The sequence below is a fragment of the Triticum aestivum genome, chromosome 5B (assembly GCF_018294505.1).
Source record: "Triticum aestivum cultivar Chinese Spring chromosome 5B, IWGSC CS RefSeq v2.1, whole genome shotgun sequence".
Taxonomy (NCBI): domain Eukaryota; kingdom Viridiplantae; phylum Streptophyta; class Magnoliopsida; order Poales; family Poaceae; genus Triticum; species Triticum aestivum.
Genome location: NC_057807.1, coordinates 547,049,057 through 547,067,962, shown reverse-complemented (window position 1 = coordinate 547,067,962; position 18,906 = coordinate 547,049,057). Strand labels below are relative to the sequence as shown.

Here is an 18,906-nt window from a genome sequence, read left to right as displayed (position 1 = left end):
TCTTTCTTTTGGGGTACAGAGATTAAGCATTGCCTCCCATATTTCTTTGAGGTGAAAGTATTTGGAGCGGTGAGATTTCAAAGACCTAAAACCTGGCTAAACCCTGCTAGATCATCCAGGCCGTTCGAACACATCTGCTGGAAACGGACGGTGGATATGAGGGGGCAGGCGGCCCCATAATTTCAAAGCATTTTCGAAGAGCAGCGGAGGGAAAAGAAAACCAAATCGATCCCCATTCTATTACGAACCAGCCACCAGCCCACCACCATGGCCTCGCCGCCGCCGCCGCCGACCACCGTCCGCCGGAACCCTCCCCGCCGCGGCAGGCCGGCCCTGACCCCGGGCCCGACCCCCGCCCCGGCGCCGACCCCGACCCCGACCACGGCCACTCTCCGCTCCCGCCGCCGGAAAGCCCCGGTCATCTCCCGCCTGCTCGACGACGAACCCGCCGCGGCGGCGGCGGCCGCAGCAACTCCAGCGGCCCCCGCTACCCCTCTCCCACCTCCTCCCCCCACCCCACCCGACGCCGCCATTTCCCCTCCCCACCCCCCTCCTCCCCCTCCCGCCGCGGCCGCCGTCACGGCGCTCACCTCCTCGACCTCGTCGGCGGCGGAGGAGCGCCTCAAGGTGTACCTCCGCATCCGCCCCCTCCCGGCGCCGGAGCGGGAGCGCGGCTGCCGGCCTGCCGCCGGCCGCGCCAGGGCCAAGGAGCAGCCGCCGCCGCCGCCCAGGAAGCAGCAGCAGCCGCCGGGGGTCTGCCTCGTCGCCACCGGCCCCGGCTCCGTCGCGCTCACCGTCCCCCAGGCCAAGCTCGTCGACCACCGGCGCGGCCGCACCGCCACCGAGGTCTTCGACGGCTTCTCCGCCGTCCTCCCGCCCGACTCCTCGCAGGTATAACCTCCAAATCCTTGCAAATCTGCCCCATTTGCATCTATGGATTTTGAAGTCTGGCATTGCCTACGAGATTATCCCCTCCCGCTTAGAACAAGTTGCTGTACCCTAAGAAAAGCACCGAAACCCCGACGAGTCGGCTCCATTTCGACCTGCATTTTGCATTGCGCCTGTGCATTTTGCAAACCGAGGTCTTCTACCGGCTACAGATAACCGTGCTACGATCTCAGCCGGATTCTGCTGGGAGGATCTTGCGAGCATCCCCAGCACAGCAGTGAGGAACTGTTACAGTGTTTGAACTAGACTTTTTACTATAGTTAGCTAGCTGGAGATGTTTAACTCGTGTAAACTTTGCACAGCTTTTGTATGTATGTATTTTTAGTGGTGAAGTTTCGTTTGTTGTACGATACGACGAAAGCTCCTACATGACATGAGTATAGTTCTGTTACTAAAGGTTGTCGATTCATATAATCCTTGTTATGCTAGTTTAAGAAAAAGCAGCATCAATCTTCTTTTTTCAGATCTGTGCTTTCACCTCACAGTTGTGCCAAGTGTAAGGAACTTATTGTCCTTGCTATTACGATTGTTTACCTTACTGTAGAGACCATGGGATATTTTTGCAGATAAACTACGGTAAAATAGTTAGGTGTGAATTCTAAGGATTTTGTCCTATGGGTTTCGTTTGGCATTTTTCCTAAGGATTCGAGTGCACTCTATTTTGGAGAGAATATTTCATCCGTCGGACGTCAATTCATTTTCTTTTCACTCTATGATGTGATGTAATTCTTTCCAATCCACCCATGGATTTTTATTTATGTACCACCCAACTATTTTTCTTCATAACCCACACAAAGGCTGAAAGACGCATAAAATGAATTTTTCTTCCGTATAATCTTAATACAGTCTCATAGATCTTTCCATTTCAGCCTTTAAAAGTCCAATGCACACACCCTGGCTATATCTTCGCTCCTCCAAAATCCATGCATTTATTTTTTTGTGTACCATCGTGATGCATGACATGCCAAACTCTTGCAGAAATCCAAATCTTCACAATTATGGTTTTTTCGTATCTCTATTTTCTTGTTCCTGTTATTCAAGTAGGCATTTGTGCAGTTTTTATACGTTGAGGCATATTAAAGTTGTGGAACTAATGCTTAGCAATACTGAAAAACCAATTCACAATTGGTAAGTCGGTTTGAAAATTCTTGTTTCTAGTCAACCGGTCGTCGGCATGTCAACCAGTATAAAAGTACATTTGTTCACTGCATTACTATCTTTTTTTTTTAGGTGATGCATTACTGTCTTAGTGGTACAATGCTATCGATTTCAGGACAGACCTAGGAGTATTTCTGTACCGGGCTATGATTTAGATGACGTTTACTGGACCTGAACTATGCATTTTCTGGCATGCTATTAATCTCTCCTTGCAATTCCGTGCAGAATGATATCTTTACTCAAGTGATGAACCCGCTAGTGGACGAGTTCTTGGGAGGAAAGAACGGCCTTCTGGTTGCGATGGGTCCGACAGGGTCCGGCAAGACGCATACCGTCTTTGGTACTGCAAGAAATCCCGGCCTGGTACCGCTCACGCTACAGAAGATCTTCACTACGGCAGATGAATCCGAAGGTGGCAACCAATCGCCAAGGTACACCTGTTCTGGCCTTTTTGCTGCCAGCTTGGTACACTCCACTAATGTATAATCTGCGCATCTAGTACTGGGTCTGTGCTAGGATTGACGCCAAATGCCGCAAATATAGCAAATGTTCAGAAGATTATTGGAGCATGCAAGTCTGTAAATTTCTGAAACTAAAAAAGTTTTACAGTTTTGGATTCTCTCGCAAACAGCTTATAACTTAACATGATCTGCAAACGCAAGTTCTTTGTTAGCTTTTCTAGCTATGGCGGAAGCAATTAAATCACAAACATTGTCTTAATGAGTTCCATGTTATACTTGCAGATTATTTTACTTGTCAATGTTCGAGATACTCTGTGAAGGAAAAGGAGAACGAATTCTCGATCTTCTGTCTGATGCAACAATTAAAGGCCTTAAAGAGGTATCTATCCCGAAAGACGGGGTCTTCGAATGGCACATTCCAGTTGATATGCACTGCATTGATATGAATAGTTTTTGTAGTAGCATGCAGTAAAGTGCTCGCCTTTCTGGCAATAGCATAAAATTAGATGCTCACTGTTATCTATTTGCAGGTAGCCATTTCAAGTGCCATGGATGCTGAGAGTTTAGTTTCACGTGGCATGCTTAAGCGGAGCACAGCTGCAACTGATGCTAACAGCGAGTCAAGGCATATTCTCTGTATAGATAGATCTGCAAACATATCTTTGATATAAATAGCACTTATCCTGAAAAATGGGCATTGTTTTCTCATTGCTCCTAACTAAGTTTCTACACTTTCTGTTTTCAGGTTTTCCTTTGAACTTTTTACTTGCAGTTATATACAACGATGTTAAGATTAACTTCATATTGTATTGCAGCCGGTCACAGTGCATCATCACTATACGTGCTGTTCATAAAAACGTTGACCAACAAAGTGAGCACCCGATTAGTGGATCTGTCTTGACCATTGCTGACCTTGCTGGAGCAGAGCGAAAAAAGAATACTGGAAATAAGGTCTATTCGTCTATCACCGTTAATTGTATTGTATAGCAGTGATCATAAAACCATGTCATGACACCTGTTCTTCTACTGGATAATGGTCTAAATAACTTTTAATCTTTGATTTCCAGGGTTCAAGGTTGTTGGAGAGTAACTTTATCAACAATACGTCCATGGTTTTCGGTCTATGTCTGAGGGTAAAATTGGCCTTTTCATTTGCTGCCCTTTATGCACAACAGATGGTGCTTGCAGAATGCATTTTTTATCAGTGAGGTGCGCCTGCCAGCTAATGATAGTTTTGCTTTTCAACTTTGGTAACTGCAGGCTTTATTAGATCATCAGAAAAATCAGAAGAAAACCTTGGAGAAACATTTTAAGAACTCAATGGTATGTGTGCTGACAATGTATTCTTTGAAATAAACATAGCATGGATCTTGAATCTTCCCTTTTTTTGATTCTTTTGGCTGGTCTCCAAACAATGCCCATCACATGTTTCTTCAATCAACATAACATTTTTAGTGGAGATCTTCCCTTTCTCTGTTTGGGGATCTAACAGTCGACACGTATTGATCTAATAAGAAATATGTCTATCAACATAATATTTTTAATGTGCTCATAGTCATATCTCCATCCCCAACTAAGCTACTGACTTCCTATATATTGTATTATAATTTGTGCAGCTTGGATTCCATGTATACACTACTAGCTTGCTATTAGATTTAGATGTTACTCTGTTTTTGGACACTCAGTTTTTCTACTCTTTAAACCTGTATATGCTATGAGTTTTTAGTTTTAAATGCTATTATCCAGTTCTTGATGTTAGTTAGTTAGTAACACATAATATTATTTTCATTTGTCCTAAATATTTTGAGTTTTGAAAGTTGACAAGGTACTTGAAAGACTACCTGGAGGGAAGGAAGAAGATGACTCTGGTAAGTCATTCTGAGATAAAATGGTCTATTTTCTTATCAACAGCTCCTCAAACGACATATTTTACTAGTTAAAAGTTTTTTTGACCATGACAAATGTACTACTCCCTCGGTCCCAAAATAAGTGTTGCTGATTAAGTACAAAGTAATGCTAAATCAGCGACACTTATTTTGGGACAGAGGGAGTATTATTCTATTGGCCATTTTGAAGGATGTCTATTGAAATTTTTTCAACCGAGGGCATATTTTTGCAAGTCACTCACATTCTCTATATTTTTATGCTGGAAGAGTGTCATTGACACCCTTACTCTGAGGTCACACAGCGCATATTGACTTGATAAGTGCACTGTTCTTAATTACCATTTCTATTGTTTTTCAGATTTTGAACGTGAAACCAGGAGAAGATGATTACGCTGATACATCATATTTGCTCAGACAAGCATCTCCTTACATGAAAATAAGGTACTTCCCTTAGCTTTTATGACATACTTTTTTTTCTTTTTTCTTCTTCCAGCCTTTTGTTGTCTTTGGAGAAAGGGAAATACATAACTGGAGTTGAAATGTTAGATACTTAGATTGCATTTTATCCAATTCTGGTGCATGCAGTTCAGTCCTAGTGTAACATTGACAATATTTCCTATTAGGATTAAGTGAAAGAACTCAAGGAGCAGAGAAGTCCTTTATTTAAACCTATTACAATAGCAGATATTTGTCTGAGCAAATATTGATGAATCTTCCTATTATAATTCATTCTATTTCCTGTTATCTTTTCAGGTACACCAGCCTTGATGAATCTTCTAACTTGGTTTCCCAAAAGAGAACCAATGTTTCCCTGGTTTGCCAAGAGAACAAGAAAAAGAGGAAGGTTAACAAGCCCGAACCTGAAGTTGTTACGGTACAAATTAATTAAATCCTCCAATAATTTTGTCCCATTTAAGTATTTAATTTCTGTCTGGCGCAGAGCCTCACTTGTATAGACATTTCAGCTCTGATACTTAATTTTTTTGAATGAACTATCATTTTTGTTATGTTCTGCAGGCTGAAGAAAAGGAGCTGCAAAGAGTGTCTCGAAGTGAACAAATCATGAAAAACCTTTTCAATGCTTTATGGACTGTTTCAAAACAAAAGATTACGGTAAGCAGCAAAAGATTTTGGTAATTTGTTCATTCGAGTCTCTTTTTGTATTGTGTTGATCCATGGTATTTCGTTCATAGGAGTCTGAGGTTGCTGCTAAAAGCATGCAAGAATTGCTCAAAGATAAAGACACTGAAATTCTAGAGCTGAAAAAGGAGTTGGATGACCTGAAGTCTCGTTGTTCACGCGTTAAGCAAAATGGTGCTGCATCAATTGCTATAAGCTCGGTTTCTGAAACTGAACTGGCCAGTGACGCTGCATTAGACAATCTCCATGTAAGTTCAGCTTCAAATTATAATATCTTACGCTTGATGTTCTATTTACATATACGGCCTTATATGTGCATGATGAATGACTTAGATTTGGTGGTATATATGCTATATGATTTTCTGCTATTTCAAGCAATAATCAAATAAGCATGCTTTAATGTTATAACTCTATAAGCAAGTTACCACATCTCCAATGCTCATGTGTATTTTTTTTTTGCATATCACCTTCTGCCCTGCTTTATGTACTACTTGTGCCTCAATAGCAAGCAAGTATCTCCCCTTTAAGTCTCTATCTCAATACTTTATATGCCATGAGGTCTGGTTTGCTGTACACTCTACACTTACCTGCTGCCTGAACAGCCGTTAGGAGTAGCATAGGGTGTTCGTGTTGCTTGTGTAGACTTGTAGGGTGTTCTTTGTTGTATGAAATCGGCACTTTCTTGCCCAACTTTTTCATATATTTGCTTCTACTCTTTGTGAAAAGACACACAAACACTTCTTTTCATGTTATTTGAAGTAAGCCATACATATGAGGTCGGAACTTTCTTGCTGATATGCTTGTGTTTGTCTACAGTTGAGCACTGAGTTGGTACAAAAGATCTCAGAAGAATCTACATATTCTGATCCAGAAATGTCTTCAGCTTATTGCGATATGACAGGTTTATATGTTTTCACAGTAAACATGTCCTCACCAATATCAGCACATGGTTGTTTTAGTTCTGAGTCCATTTTCTTATAACAGAGAAATCCGTCGACTGTGATACCTCTGTTGCTAATTTGATAGATGAACAAGAGTTGAGCTCCAGATATTTGAAGGTTTTATACTTATCCTTAAACATTCTGCACTCCGTCGTGTTCAATGTGTCCACAGAGTTCATCCTTTTGTGATGCTGACCTAGTGTTGAAGAAATTCGCCTCATCTTCTACTGATACAATGCCATCCTACTTTTTCAGAAAGAGGAATCATGCACTCCTGATGTTACTGAACCCAAGTGCGATCTGAAAAAGGAAAATACTGAGGTGGGCATGCAATTTTCTATCACTTTCTCATGTATGCAAAGTCATTTTGCGTTGCATTTGAACCTAGTTCTTGTTAAAGTTTTTGATTGCGTGCTATTTGATTTAGCAGCAGCGTTTTCCAGCAGCTACAGCCGCTATAGCAGGCTATAGCGGCAGCTAAGCCATTTAGCGGCAGGTAGTACATGTGTATATTTAGTAAAATTACAGTGCATATTCAGCAGTAAAACAGGGTATTTTCATCAGGATTTTCAGCAGGAAAACAGAGTACATAACTATATATTCAGTTATTTACCAGTTCACAAACATGGGAAATTAAATCAAACATGCATCAATTCATCAGCCCACAACACATTGGAATCAAACAAGCATCAGTATTCAGTAGTCACAACAAAGTATCACCAATTCACCAGTCACTTGAATTCAAAGTCTTAGGTTCATAACAAACAATAAAGGGGTTTGCACCTGGCCAGCAATCCGTGATACTACGTCCACTACATGCATCATGAAATGTTCACCATTCAATAGTTTTTCAAAAGCACATGTAGCAGAATGGACAGCATAAAGAAGTTCATGGACAAATTGACAGTCTCACAAGTCAGAACCAGAGCTCATGTCATTGTTGCCGTTGTCGTCGTTGTCGTCGTCACTTTCTGAAGCAGAGGAAGCAGAAAGCAAATCTTCATGAGGAGTAACAGGGATCATCTTCTTCTTCTTCTTAGAATGGATACCCCTCTTTCTTTTAAGTATTGGATTCGTTGTCGAAGTTGATGGTCCAGCTTGACCACTTGCATATGGCAGTTCTTCTTGTTCTTCTCCTTCAGATTGTTCGTCATTGGCATTTGGCACCACACCAGTGATCCATTCGTTGTCGTCATCTTCTAAAACATCGACCACGTGCTTCTCAATTAGGGTCCTTGATTGTTTTTAGTTTCTTGTCCCTCAGTCTGGTGTTGAACTTGATGAATACAAGGTCACTCATCTTGTCATGACTGTCCATCCTTCTCAAAACAGTTTGGTGTTTGCCTGCTACGTCTCTTCGTGTGAACCTACAAAATGAACAGATTGTCAAAATGATCCTCATGCAAGAAAGAGTGCCATATATATAATCAAAAGGACAAGCAGAGAAACAAATGGACAAGTATACCATCAAGCAAATATATAACCAGGACTATTTGTATACTCACTTGATCAAAGTATATGAACCATCATACATCCATAAAGAAAGCCCATTGCCGGTACATCACTGTCCATCCTTCTCAAAAGATTTGCCATCGGCTCAAAGAAATTCACAGCAACATCTACTGCTTTCCAAAAAGTTTCAGAGCGAATAGTTTTAGCTGCATTCTTCCCCTTTGCCTTTTTAAGGTGGTCCATATCATTGAGTTCATCAGACCTAAACAACTTCTGCAGCTCCTTTTTTGTTGTCCTGCAAGCTCTTCAAGTTCAAATATGCTGTAGCAAACCTAGTAATACCAGAACGAACAAGATCTTTTCCAAGAAATTTCCTCATCAGAGCTAAAACTCTTGTATGTGCATAAAGGAACAGAGTCACAGCCCTTGCTTTGACAATGGTTTGCTCAACTGTAGGTAGCTTGCCTATGTCCTCCAGCATCAAATCAATTGTGTGGGCTGCATAACCATTCCAAAATAAGGAGGGGCGCTTCACTTTCATCATCGCTGCTGCTGATATATTGACAGATGCATTGTCAGTTACAATTTGAATTACATTTTTCTCTCCAATTTCTTCTACGCAGCCATCAACAAGCTCAAATATCATCTTGCCATCTTTTCTCACATCCGAACAGTCAACAGATTTAAGAAAAACAACACCATAAGCGCTGTGAACTACCAAATTCATTACCCCCCTTCCTCTTTTGTTGGTCCATGCATCTGTCATGATAGTACATCCAGTGAGGTTCCATGCATCTTTATGTCCAGCGAATCCTTCCTCAACTTTCTTCTTGCTCCAAGTAAGGGCCACCCATTTCATAGGGAGTGGGGCCTGTCATGTCTGATCCAAATGTTCCAATAGCTGTAAGCATCTGTTCAAAGCTTGGAAGTAAGACTGTGTTGTGGGCAATGCCTGCTTCATAGAAGAACTGACAGATGTACTCACAAGCCCGAACCCTCCTCTCTTCCCTTATTTGTGAGGACAACTTGGATTGCACCTTCACGGATAAGCCTTTTTGTTTACTTGCAGCTAAAACCTCTTCTGGTGTCTTGATGCAAAACTTATCCATTGCACCATGTGGAGCCCTTACTCTGCCCTGATCCTGATAATAAAAGAATACCACCGCCACCACCACCACCCAAGATGTCATCTCCATCATCAGCCCCATCATCATTTCCATCCAAAGTAACATCACTTCTGCGCATTGCTTTCTCACTGGCCTTCTTTTCCTTTGCTTCATCTTTCTTTGAGATCAACTCCCTCATCTCTTGCTTTACATCAGCAGGAACAAGTTTGCACAAAGTAACACTTTCCTTTTTGATGTTTGCAAAGTGGTACTTCATCCGAGTAATACCACCCATGTAAATACCATAGCAGAAGTTGCATTTCACAGCAGCCTTCTTTGTCTTATCTGGAATATTGCAATACTTCCATGCTGGGTCATCTGATGGAGGTGCATGAGTTGGTGGCACTACTGGTGTAGTGTTTGACCCAGCCAAGCCTACAAAAATCATATACAAATTAAATGTGAAATGACTTGACTTACTGAGAGCATTCTACAATTAACCGGTGACTAATATATATATATATATGAAACAAGAAAACCATTACCCCAAAAGATTTGCAACATAAAATGCTTGTTCTGAAAGTAGCACAACAAATAGCAACATCTTTATACAGATCTTCACCAACCAATAATAGAAAGAAAGAAAAACAGGTCATGCACAGCCATCAATTGATTCTAACATAAAAGAACGAACACCACATGAAAATCAGCGAAATCTCGGAAATAAATCGATCCAGAAGCTCACTATGACTGTTGTGGTGCTTCCTACAGTATCGTTTTTAGGACGCTGCAGAGATAAAGTTCAGCAGTCCCCAGTTCACAAGAGATATCATATCAAGAAGCCATCATATAAAGAAAATTGAGTGGCAGATCTGTAGTGTATTGGAGAGCTATCTTGAAAATCTTAGCTACAAGCAACAAGCTACGACCTGAACTACAAGTCTCCAATCCCAAGATCATGCCATGGTGCTTATACTGAATCCACAAACGAATAAACGATGGAAGAGGAATCTGCCTCCTGGAGATGTGCTGGAACCGGGAGTTGGAGCCGTGTTAGACTGGGATTGGGATGTCATTATGGTCGCGGAGGCCTTGCTGCCCTGTCTCCTCGTCACTGCATCCGGCTTCCGGCGATGCAGCAACCGGTCCACTGACCGCAACTGGGAAAGAGTCGAGCAGCCGCCGCAGGTGGGAGGGAGTGAAGGAAATGGATACGATTCTAGGTTTCCTGGGGGTGCGGCTCTCTCTATTGAGTAAATTTGGGCCAAGCTCTATTTGGGCCTCTATTTCATACTTTCAGCCCATCCCAGCGAAACTGCCGCGACTGCTAAGGCAAATCGCGCCGTTTCGCGCCGCAATAGCGTGAGTAGTGACAGCTTGCGTTTCTATAGGGATTGCGTCGCGGGGAGGCTTCAAGCCAGCGATTGCGCCGCAATAGCGCTCATTTCGCGTGCAATTTAAATCTTTGCTTGTTACTGAACAACATCATTTTTACTTTATGTTCCTCTTATTTCAGACAATCCGACAAGTGGGCAACAAGGAATCTGATGGTTCTGAGAGCTGTTCTGAACAAACATCGGCACCTGACGGTGGTGTAACACATGCACCCAGTCATTTGGATGACCCATCTGAGCTTAGCTTTTCAGGTCAAATTGTATATCCACTTTGTTTGACAGCTCTTAAACTAACTGGTACACAACAACTGAGATACATGTATCATTTCTGCAGAACTTCATATAGTTCCATGTAATCTGTCCGCACAGTTTACTGATATACAAGTTAGTGAGAAAGCTCCCATGGAACAAAGTGAAGAAGAGGAGTTAAGCAGCAATACAGAAGTGGAGAGTATTCAACATGACGTCGACATAAAAGGTTCAAACTCATTTCTTATGCTTGTTTCTTCGTTGCTAGTGATGTACTTCTTTTTTGTTAAACTTCCGCTCAATCTTTGTACAGAGATGAAGCAGCATGATTATCAAAGTTCATCTCAGCAACCGAACTGTGACGCTGGAGACGTTAGCTCCAATCAGCCTTTCTTAGAGTTGCAAGGCATGGTATGTAATCCTTTGATCCTTCTGTTTTTGCAACTCAAAGGGAATTTACCCTACACGTTTTTGGAATATTCTTAGTATGCCATGGTTGGTCATAATGGCAGGATGCATATTTTTAATATACAAGTTACCCTACACCAGTTTCTGCTACTAGGAATACCCTACTGGAAACTATGACATATCGGTTAAACTTTTCCTTCACTTCTAGGGTGCTGCTCACCAGAATCCTGATGAACTGGTGCCTGAGCCAGAAAGGTGCGAGTCCATGGTAAAGGAGGCCACTGCAGCACACGGTAGGTGTCAAGTGTCGTGCATAATAATCTTTGGTCGCTAATTTTTGGTATATTCACGTTGCTTTCATTAAATGATGAGATGAGTCGCCTAATCAACATCGGTGCATTTCTGCAGCACATGGAGCAAATGAGGACCTTTGCGCTTCGAAGCCTCGTGAAAACACAAAGAAGCCGTCAAGGTGAGTGAGGGTACTTATGGAAGGCGGCACCTAAATGCAAAAACCAGCTTGATGAGTAATTAATATCCATAATATAGTTGACACAACCCGTGGTTTGGTTTGGTGAAGCAGGAGGAGGCTGCTGCCGGTGTCGGCCATGATGCTCAAGGAGTTCACCGGCCCTGCCATTGGTTTGGTATGCACGCACGCACGCACGCTCCACCTTGTCTGCGGGAACCGTTTGGTTTTGGACCGATTGATTCTAACCTAACTGACTGGCGCAATGGCTGTTACTGCAGGATGGAGGAGGCGCCAAGGCATCGTCGGGCGAGCAGTCGGCGACGGCTGCTGGGCGATCGGACGCGCTCATCCGGCTCCTCAAAGCAAAAGCGCCGCCCATGAGGCATCATCGGGGCTAGAGAAGAACACCCACCCACTCAATTAGATAAAATTCAGACCGTCAAATCATCTTGGTTTGGTGTAGTTATTATTACTTCTCCACGGTGGGTTGCTTCTGTAGGATCTTCACCAAGTCCAGTTCACAATTAAACTTTTGGTGACACATGGAAATTTATCTATCGAAGAAACGCTCTCATCATCATTGTGCATTCGTATAGTTTGCGATTTTTCATCGGTAGTGAGGAACTATATAGCGAAAAGAAGATGGCACCTGATCCGTACTCGGCACTTTATTCCATTTTTTAAAAGCAAATACACCCATAAGTTTAAACAATATTCTCCTTTTTTGTGGGCAAACATCTTGATTTTTCTTTTTGTTAGCGGCAAAGAGAGAAAAACACGATTATTCATAGTCATGAATACTGTTATCACCGCTTGGAATTTTAAATAACAATGTTAGACTGTTATTTTTGGTACAAGCAACATTCAGTTTTTTCGTGAATTCTAACATGTATTAACTACCTACGTTTTGGGATTTTTTTTTTAAATGGAGCTTTGGAGCCGTGCAAATCCTCACTCTTAGAGCAACTCTAGCAGATAGCCTCTCATGTTTTTCATGTTTTCTTATTTATTTATAGTATTTTTATATGAAAACTTGTTGCCCTTTATTTTTTATAGGTTTTCGGTCTATGTCTGAGGGTAAAATTAGCTTTTTCATTTGCTGCTCTTTATGCACAACAGATGGTGCTTGCAGAATGCATTTTTTATCAGTGAGGTGCGCCTGCCAGCTAATGATAGTTTTGCTTTTCAACTTTGGTAACTGTGGGCGTTTTTTTTAACATCAGTACAGACACAAGTGCTCATATACACGCGCATACACTCACCCATATGAACGCACACACGCACACCCTACCTCTATGAGCACCTCTGAAAGATTGAGCCGACATATCATCTTGAAATTTATGAAGTCATCGTAGGCACCTCGTCATCGGCGGGAACGTCTCCATCCACTGAATGCGCATCGCTGGAAATCTTGAAATAAATCCAAAAATAAATGCGAACACCAGGAGAAATATTTTAAGAACTCAATGGTATGTCTGCTGACAATGTATTCTTTTGAAATAAACCTTGGAGAAATATTCCTGAAGCCAACTTTGGTCAAGGAGGCTTGGCTTGGGGACAAAGGAAGATTGACAACGTCAAGCTGCAGATCGCGATGGCCAACTGGATAATCTTCCAGCTTGACGTGGCGCAGGAACGGCGCTTGCTTTCGGCTGGGGAGATATGGCTGCGTCGAACACTCAAGCTCGTAGCGCTCGGCCTTGCCTCCCTCGAACGCACTAGCGAGGCAAAGGTCATGAATTCGATGGCTTCAGGAAGGAGACGCTAGTACCAAGCTGTTTCACCTCATGGCAAATGGCAAGAAGACGAAAAACTTCATTCCGGCGATCATGCATGATGGAAACTTAATCACGGATCAGCACGGCAAGGAGGAAATCTTTTTCCAAACTTATAAAGACTTGCTAGGCACGGCAAGAGGGCGCGAGAACACCCTGGTCCTAGATTTCCTTGAGATCCAGCCTGTGGACTTGCTAGATCAGGATGTGTATTTCACAGAGGAGGAGGTTTGGGCCACGATCAAGGATATGCCTGCGGATCGCGCGCCGGGCCCGGACGGGTTTATCGGCCTCTTTTTTCAGAAGGCTTGGAGTACTATCAAAGGAGACTTGCTTGCCGCCATCCACCATCTCTTTCTCGGTAATGACCGCAGTTTTGAAAGACTAAACCAAGCCCTGATCACTCTTATTCCTAAGAAGGCCGACGCGTGTCTTATGGGTGATTTTCGTTCAATTAGTTTGGTTCATAGCTTGCCCAAGATCGGTTCCAAGCTACTCGCAAATCGATTGTGGCTACGCATGAATGAGCTCGTCCACGCCAACCAATTGGCATTCATCAAGGGGAGGAACCTACATGACAATTTTTTGCTCGTAAGACAGGTGGCTAGATCCCTCCATCGCCGGAGAGCAAAAGGAGTCTTGCTCAAGTTGGATATCTCACAAGCGTTCGACACTTTATCTTGGCCATTCTTATTTGAGGTTCTTCGTGCCAAGGGGTTTTCGGACACTTGGACGTCCTTGATTGCGATCTTGCTCTCTACGGCCAGCTCCCGTGTGGTGGTTAATGGACATGCGGGGCAAAAATTCTCTCATGCTCAAGGGCTTCGGCAGGGAGACCCGGTCTCGCCGTTGCTATTTGTTATTGCTATGGATGTCCTCACATCCCTAATCACGAGAGCATAGGAGAGTGGAGTGTTGAGCAAAATGCCGGGTTGCACCCCCATGCAACGTCTTTCCATCTATGCGGACGATGTCATATTATTTGTTAGACCAACCATACCGGATCTCAGATTTGTTAAGGAGGCTTTGCACATATTCGGGATTGCATCGGGACTGAACATCAACTACTCTAAGTCCACGACCATAATGATTAGAGACGAGGATGGCGACAAAGAGCTGGTCGAGGGTGCAATGCCCTGGAGCATGGAGTCTTTTCCCTGCAAGTACTTGGGGCTGCAACTCTCCATATGGCAATTGACGCGCTCTGAGTGGCAACCAATAGTGGATAATGTGCTCAATTTTATGCCAGGCTGGCAGAAGGGGCTGATCACTAGAGCAGGGAGGTTGGTGCGTGTGCATGACGTGGTTATGGCGCGCCCCACTCACCATCTTATCATAGCGGATGCCCCCAAATGGGCAATTGAGCAAGTCAACAAAAGGTGCAGAGCATTCTTCTGGGAAGGGTCTGAGGCGATTCATGAAGGAAAATGCCTGGTGGCTTGGCAAAGAGTATGCAGGCCTAAAGACCTAGGTGGCCTTGGGATGCTTGATTTAAAACGTCAAGGCTTGGCATTAAGATTGCGCTGGGAGTGGCTCAGACGTACTGACTCTAACCGACCCTGGCATGGGCTCCTGATGGTGAGTGATCCACAAGTTCATAGGGCCTTCGACAGCTTGGTGCATTGGAAACTTGGGGATGGAAACAAGGTGCTGTTTTGGAAGGATAGATGGATGGAAGGTGGGACTGCTAAGGAGATTGCTCCGAGCATATGGGGCAAGGTTCGCACACAGACTATGACCAAGCGGACAATGAATGATGGACTGATGAACCACCGCTGGTCCGCGGACATCTCAGGAGAGCTTACCACCGACGATCTAGTTCAGTTAATCAAGCTATGGGAGATTGCCATTACCACGCACCTCGATCCTACTTTGCTGGATGAGGCTATATGGCCCTGGAATTCCAAGCAAGTTTACACCTCAGCCTCCGCTTACCAAATGCTTTTCAAAGGTGCAATCAGTGTGGCTTATGCGCGATGGATTTGGAAATGTTGGGCACCCCTCACTTGCAAGATCTTCATGTGGCTCGCGATACAACATAGAATATGGACTTCTGATCGAAGGCTTCGGCATGGGTTACAGGACAACCCTCACCTTGCTATCTATGTGACAAGGAGGAAGACAACGTGGATCATCTACTCGTCCAGTGTGTATATTCACGTCAAGTATGACACCTGATCTTGTCCTGCGTAAGGGCTGCACCGGCCTTAGCGTCGGTGGAGAATGATAATTTGGAATCTTGGTGGGGTAGCACCCGAAAGCAGCTTGGCAAGGAGATTCGTAAAGCTTTCGATAGCCTGGTGATTCTGGTGTATTGGCACTTATGGAAGCAAAGGAATGATCACGTTTTCCACCCGATGACTCCATCTACGTCGGTCTCTGATTTAGCAGTTAGGATTCTTGATGAGCTGCGCATGTGGGCGACAGCGGGAGGGAGTGGAGTTGACACCATTTTGTGAGGAGTTAGCATAGTGCGTGGAGTTGGAGTTTTCCGTGGCCTCAGTTGGCTTGTGACTGTTGGCTATGCTTGTAACACTCTTGTACATTGTTTTCTCTCTTCTATAAAGCTAAGGTACACAATTTGCGTACTCCAGAAAAAGAAATAAACATAGTATGAATCTTGAATCTTCCCTTTTTGATTCTTTTGGCTGGTCTCCAAACAATGCCCATCACATGTTTCTCCAATCAACATAACTATCACGGCCTGGTTGATTGTCGCGCAGGTTGTAGTCGTGGGTTGTAGGAGGACGAGGGCGAGGCCCTCGCCGGCCTATGGTTGGAGAAGGGGGTTGAGGAGGAGCGCCGTGGCTTGTAACACTCTTGTACATTGTTTTCTCTCTTCTATAAAGCTAAGGTACACAATTTGCATACTCCAGAAAAAGAAATAAACATAGTATGAATCTTGAATCTTCCCTTTTTGATTCTTTTGGCTGGTCTCCAAACAATGCCCATCACATGTTTCTCCAATCAACATAACGATCACGGCCTGGTTGATTGTCGCGCAGGTTGTAGTCGTGGGTTGTAGGAGGACGAGGGCGAGGCCCTCGCCGGCCTATGGTTGGAGAAGGGGGTTGAGGAGGAGCGCCGTGGCACAAGAGCAAGGAGGTGAGGTTGTAGGTTATTTTCTGCTTGCGTTTATTGATCCAAGGGATCGCCATATATAGCCTAATTACAAGACCAGATTACAGACTCCTATTACAATTGGTTGTTGGCAGGGTAACCTTCTACGGGACTAAACCTTTCCAACTAATACCCAGACTCCTAATCTAAAAAAACTATAATTAAACTAGGACATATTTTAGGCAGGTGCAGGGCCGGCCCGCGCAGGTCCCTTGCGCCTATAGGGATGGCCCCACATGACATGTCCCCCTCCATTCTGAAACAGCTCGTCCTCGGGTTGGATGTACTCGACCCTGAAACAGAGGTGGAAGCATCGGTAGAACTTCCGACGGTGGACCATGGTACTTCTTCACGACCCCGACATGGAAGACATTGTGAATGCGGGCGCGTGGGGGCAGCTCCAAACGGTAAGCAACCGTATCGATTTTAGCGAGGACTTTGAAAGGCCCATAATATTTGGGAGCAAATTTCCCTTTGGCGCCTACTCCAAGGAATGCCGCCGGCCGGTGGTGAAGACGGAGCCAAACCCACTCTCCAACATCAAAAGAAAGGGCCCGATGCTTATCATCATAGTAATGCTTGTAGTGGTGTGCTGCCTGAAGGAGACGCTCACGGATGTCGAGTAAGAACTGATCGCGATCGACGATCTGCCGTTCCACCGCCTGATTGCGGATCTCGCCCGGCGTATAGTCCCGTAATGAGGGGGATCCCGTCCATAAACCACCCTGAAAGGAGTGTCCTTCAACGCTGAGTGGTACGAAGTGTTGTAGCAGTACTCCGGCCAAGGCAACCATTGGAGCCACTGCCGGGGGCGATCCCAGTTATGCAACGAAGGTACATGGTGATGACGCGATTGACGGCCTCAGATTGTCCATCAGACTGCGGATGGAAGGCCGAACTCATGTGCAAGCGCGTCCCCACGGCGGCAAACAGAGCCTTCCAAAAGCCCAAAGTGAAAACCACATCCCTGTCCGAAACGGTGGATGTGGGAAACCCATGAAGTCGGACAATGTTGGAGAAGAAGGCCTTAGCAACGGACTCCGCAGTGTACGGATGTGCTAAGGGGATGAAATACGCATACTTGGAGAAACGGTCCACGAGGTCAGTATCACACTTTTGCTGCCCACCTTCGGAAGTGCCTCAATGAAATCCATGGAGATGTCTTCCCAGACACGAGATGGCATTGACAAGGGTGCAACAAGCCGGCTAGATGAAGCTGCTCTGTCTTGTTGCGTTGACAAACCTGACAAGCACGAATATACTGCTGAAGTGTTGCCCTTGCTTGCGGCAGAAGGAAATCCCAGGAAGACGATGAAGTCACTTCTGGATACCTTCATGGCCCGCATCATGGGCTACAGCCAGGACCTCCCCGAGCAGCGGTGACGCGGGTGGCACATAAGCCCGTTATTGGAAGGTAACAACACCGTCATTGATAGACCAAGACTGTCCTAACCCACCAGATTCTAGTTGTTCCCGGAAAGTGACAAGCACCGGGTCCATGTGTGCAGCCTGACAGAGAGCTTCAAACAGATCAAAAGAAGGCCCAGAGATGGCGAGTGCCTGGCCGGCAGGAGCATCACAGCGAGAAAGAGCATCTGCGATGATTATTTTGGCGACCCAGTTTATATTCCACCGTGAAGTCAAACCCCAACAGCTTGCCCACCCAATGATGCTATGGAATGGTAGCGAGGCGTTGGTCCAGCAAAAACTTCAGGCTGTAGTGGTCAGTTTTCACGACACGCACGTCCCCAAAGATATGGCCGTCAGTGGCGCACGGCGTGCACCAGACCAATGAGCCCCGCTCATAAGCGGCGAGAGAAGCATGGCGCGGAGCAATGGTTTTGCTGAAATAGGCAATGGGGCCACCACCTTGATGCAGGACTACCCCGAAACCAGATCCAGATGCATCACACTCCACAATGAATGCAACTGCAAAATCCGGCAGCTGAAGCACAGGGGCGGTGGTAAGAGCTTTCTTGAGGGCTTCAAAGGCGATAGTCGCTGCACGCGTCCAAAGAAATCCGTCTTTCTTGAGGAGCACCGTGAGGGGAGCTGCAATGGTGCCAAAATCCCGGATGAAATTGCGGTAGTATCCTGCCAGTCCTAAGAAACCACGCACAACGCGGACGATGCGCGGAACCGGCAAGTCTACCACGACTAGAACCTTGTCGCTATCCATGGCAACTCCTACAACGGAGATGACGTGTCCCAGATAAGCCATGGTTTCCTCCCCAAAGGAACACTTGGAGCGCTTGAGAAATAGTTGATGTGTGCGCATAGCCTCCAAAACGAGCTTGACATGACGTAGGTGATCCGACCAGGACGAGATGTAGATCAAGATATCATCAAAGAAGGCAAGCATAAACCGACGAAGGTAGGGATGGAGGACGTTGTTC

At 44.8% G+C, this 18,906-nt stretch overlaps 1 protein-coding gene across 2 annotated transcripts; it reads left to right on the top strand.

Moving 5' to 3' along the window:
* The first annotated feature begins 202 nt into the window (after nucleotides 1-202).
* Nucleotides 203-12,192, top strand: LOC123113100 (kinesin-like protein KIN-6). 2 transcript variants are annotated; one of them, XM_044534232.1, is made up of 22 exons: nucleotides 203-891; nucleotides 2,332-2,537; nucleotides 2,850-2,946; nucleotides 3,098-3,192; nucleotides 3,383-3,518; nucleotides 3,635-3,700; nucleotides 3,828-3,890; nucleotides 4,385-4,435; nucleotides 4,812-4,894; nucleotides 5,207-5,327; nucleotides 5,471-5,566; nucleotides 5,647-5,841; nucleotides 6,410-6,494; nucleotides 6,578-6,651; nucleotides 6,790-6,855; nucleotides 10,609-10,738; nucleotides 10,821-10,964; nucleotides 11,049-11,146; nucleotides 11,352-11,436; nucleotides 11,552-11,615; nucleotides 11,724-11,790; nucleotides 11,894-12,192. In XM_044534232.1, the coding sequence occupies exons 1-22, from the start codon at nucleotides 268-270 to the stop codon at nucleotides 12,011-12,013; spliced, it is 2,766 nt and encodes a 921-aa protein (XP_044390167.1). In that variant the 5' UTR covers nucleotides 203-267; the 3' UTR covers nucleotides 12,014-12,192. The 2 variants fall into 2 exon arrangements, with proteins under 2 accessions (XP_044390167.1, XP_044390168.1); XM_044534233.1 differs by having other exon boundaries at nucleotides 204-891; nucleotides 11,727-11,790.
* Nucleotides 12,193-18,906: the final 6,714 nt, after the last annotated feature.

Bases quoted from the DNA above. Each gene is read 5' to 3' on its own strand.
- LOC123113100 (XM_044534232.1), top strand. From the start codon at position 268: ATGGCCTCGCCGCCGCCGCCGCCGACCACCGTCCGCCGGAACCCTCCC. The intron at 4,436-4,811 runs GTAAGTCATTCT...ATTGTTTTTCAG, and splicing joins GAAGGAAGAAGATGACTCTG to ATTTTGAACGTGAAACCAGG. The intron at 10,739-10,820 runs GTCAAATTGTAT...TCATTTCTGCAG, and splicing joins ATCTGAGCTTAGCTTTTCAG to AACTTCATATAGTTCCATGT.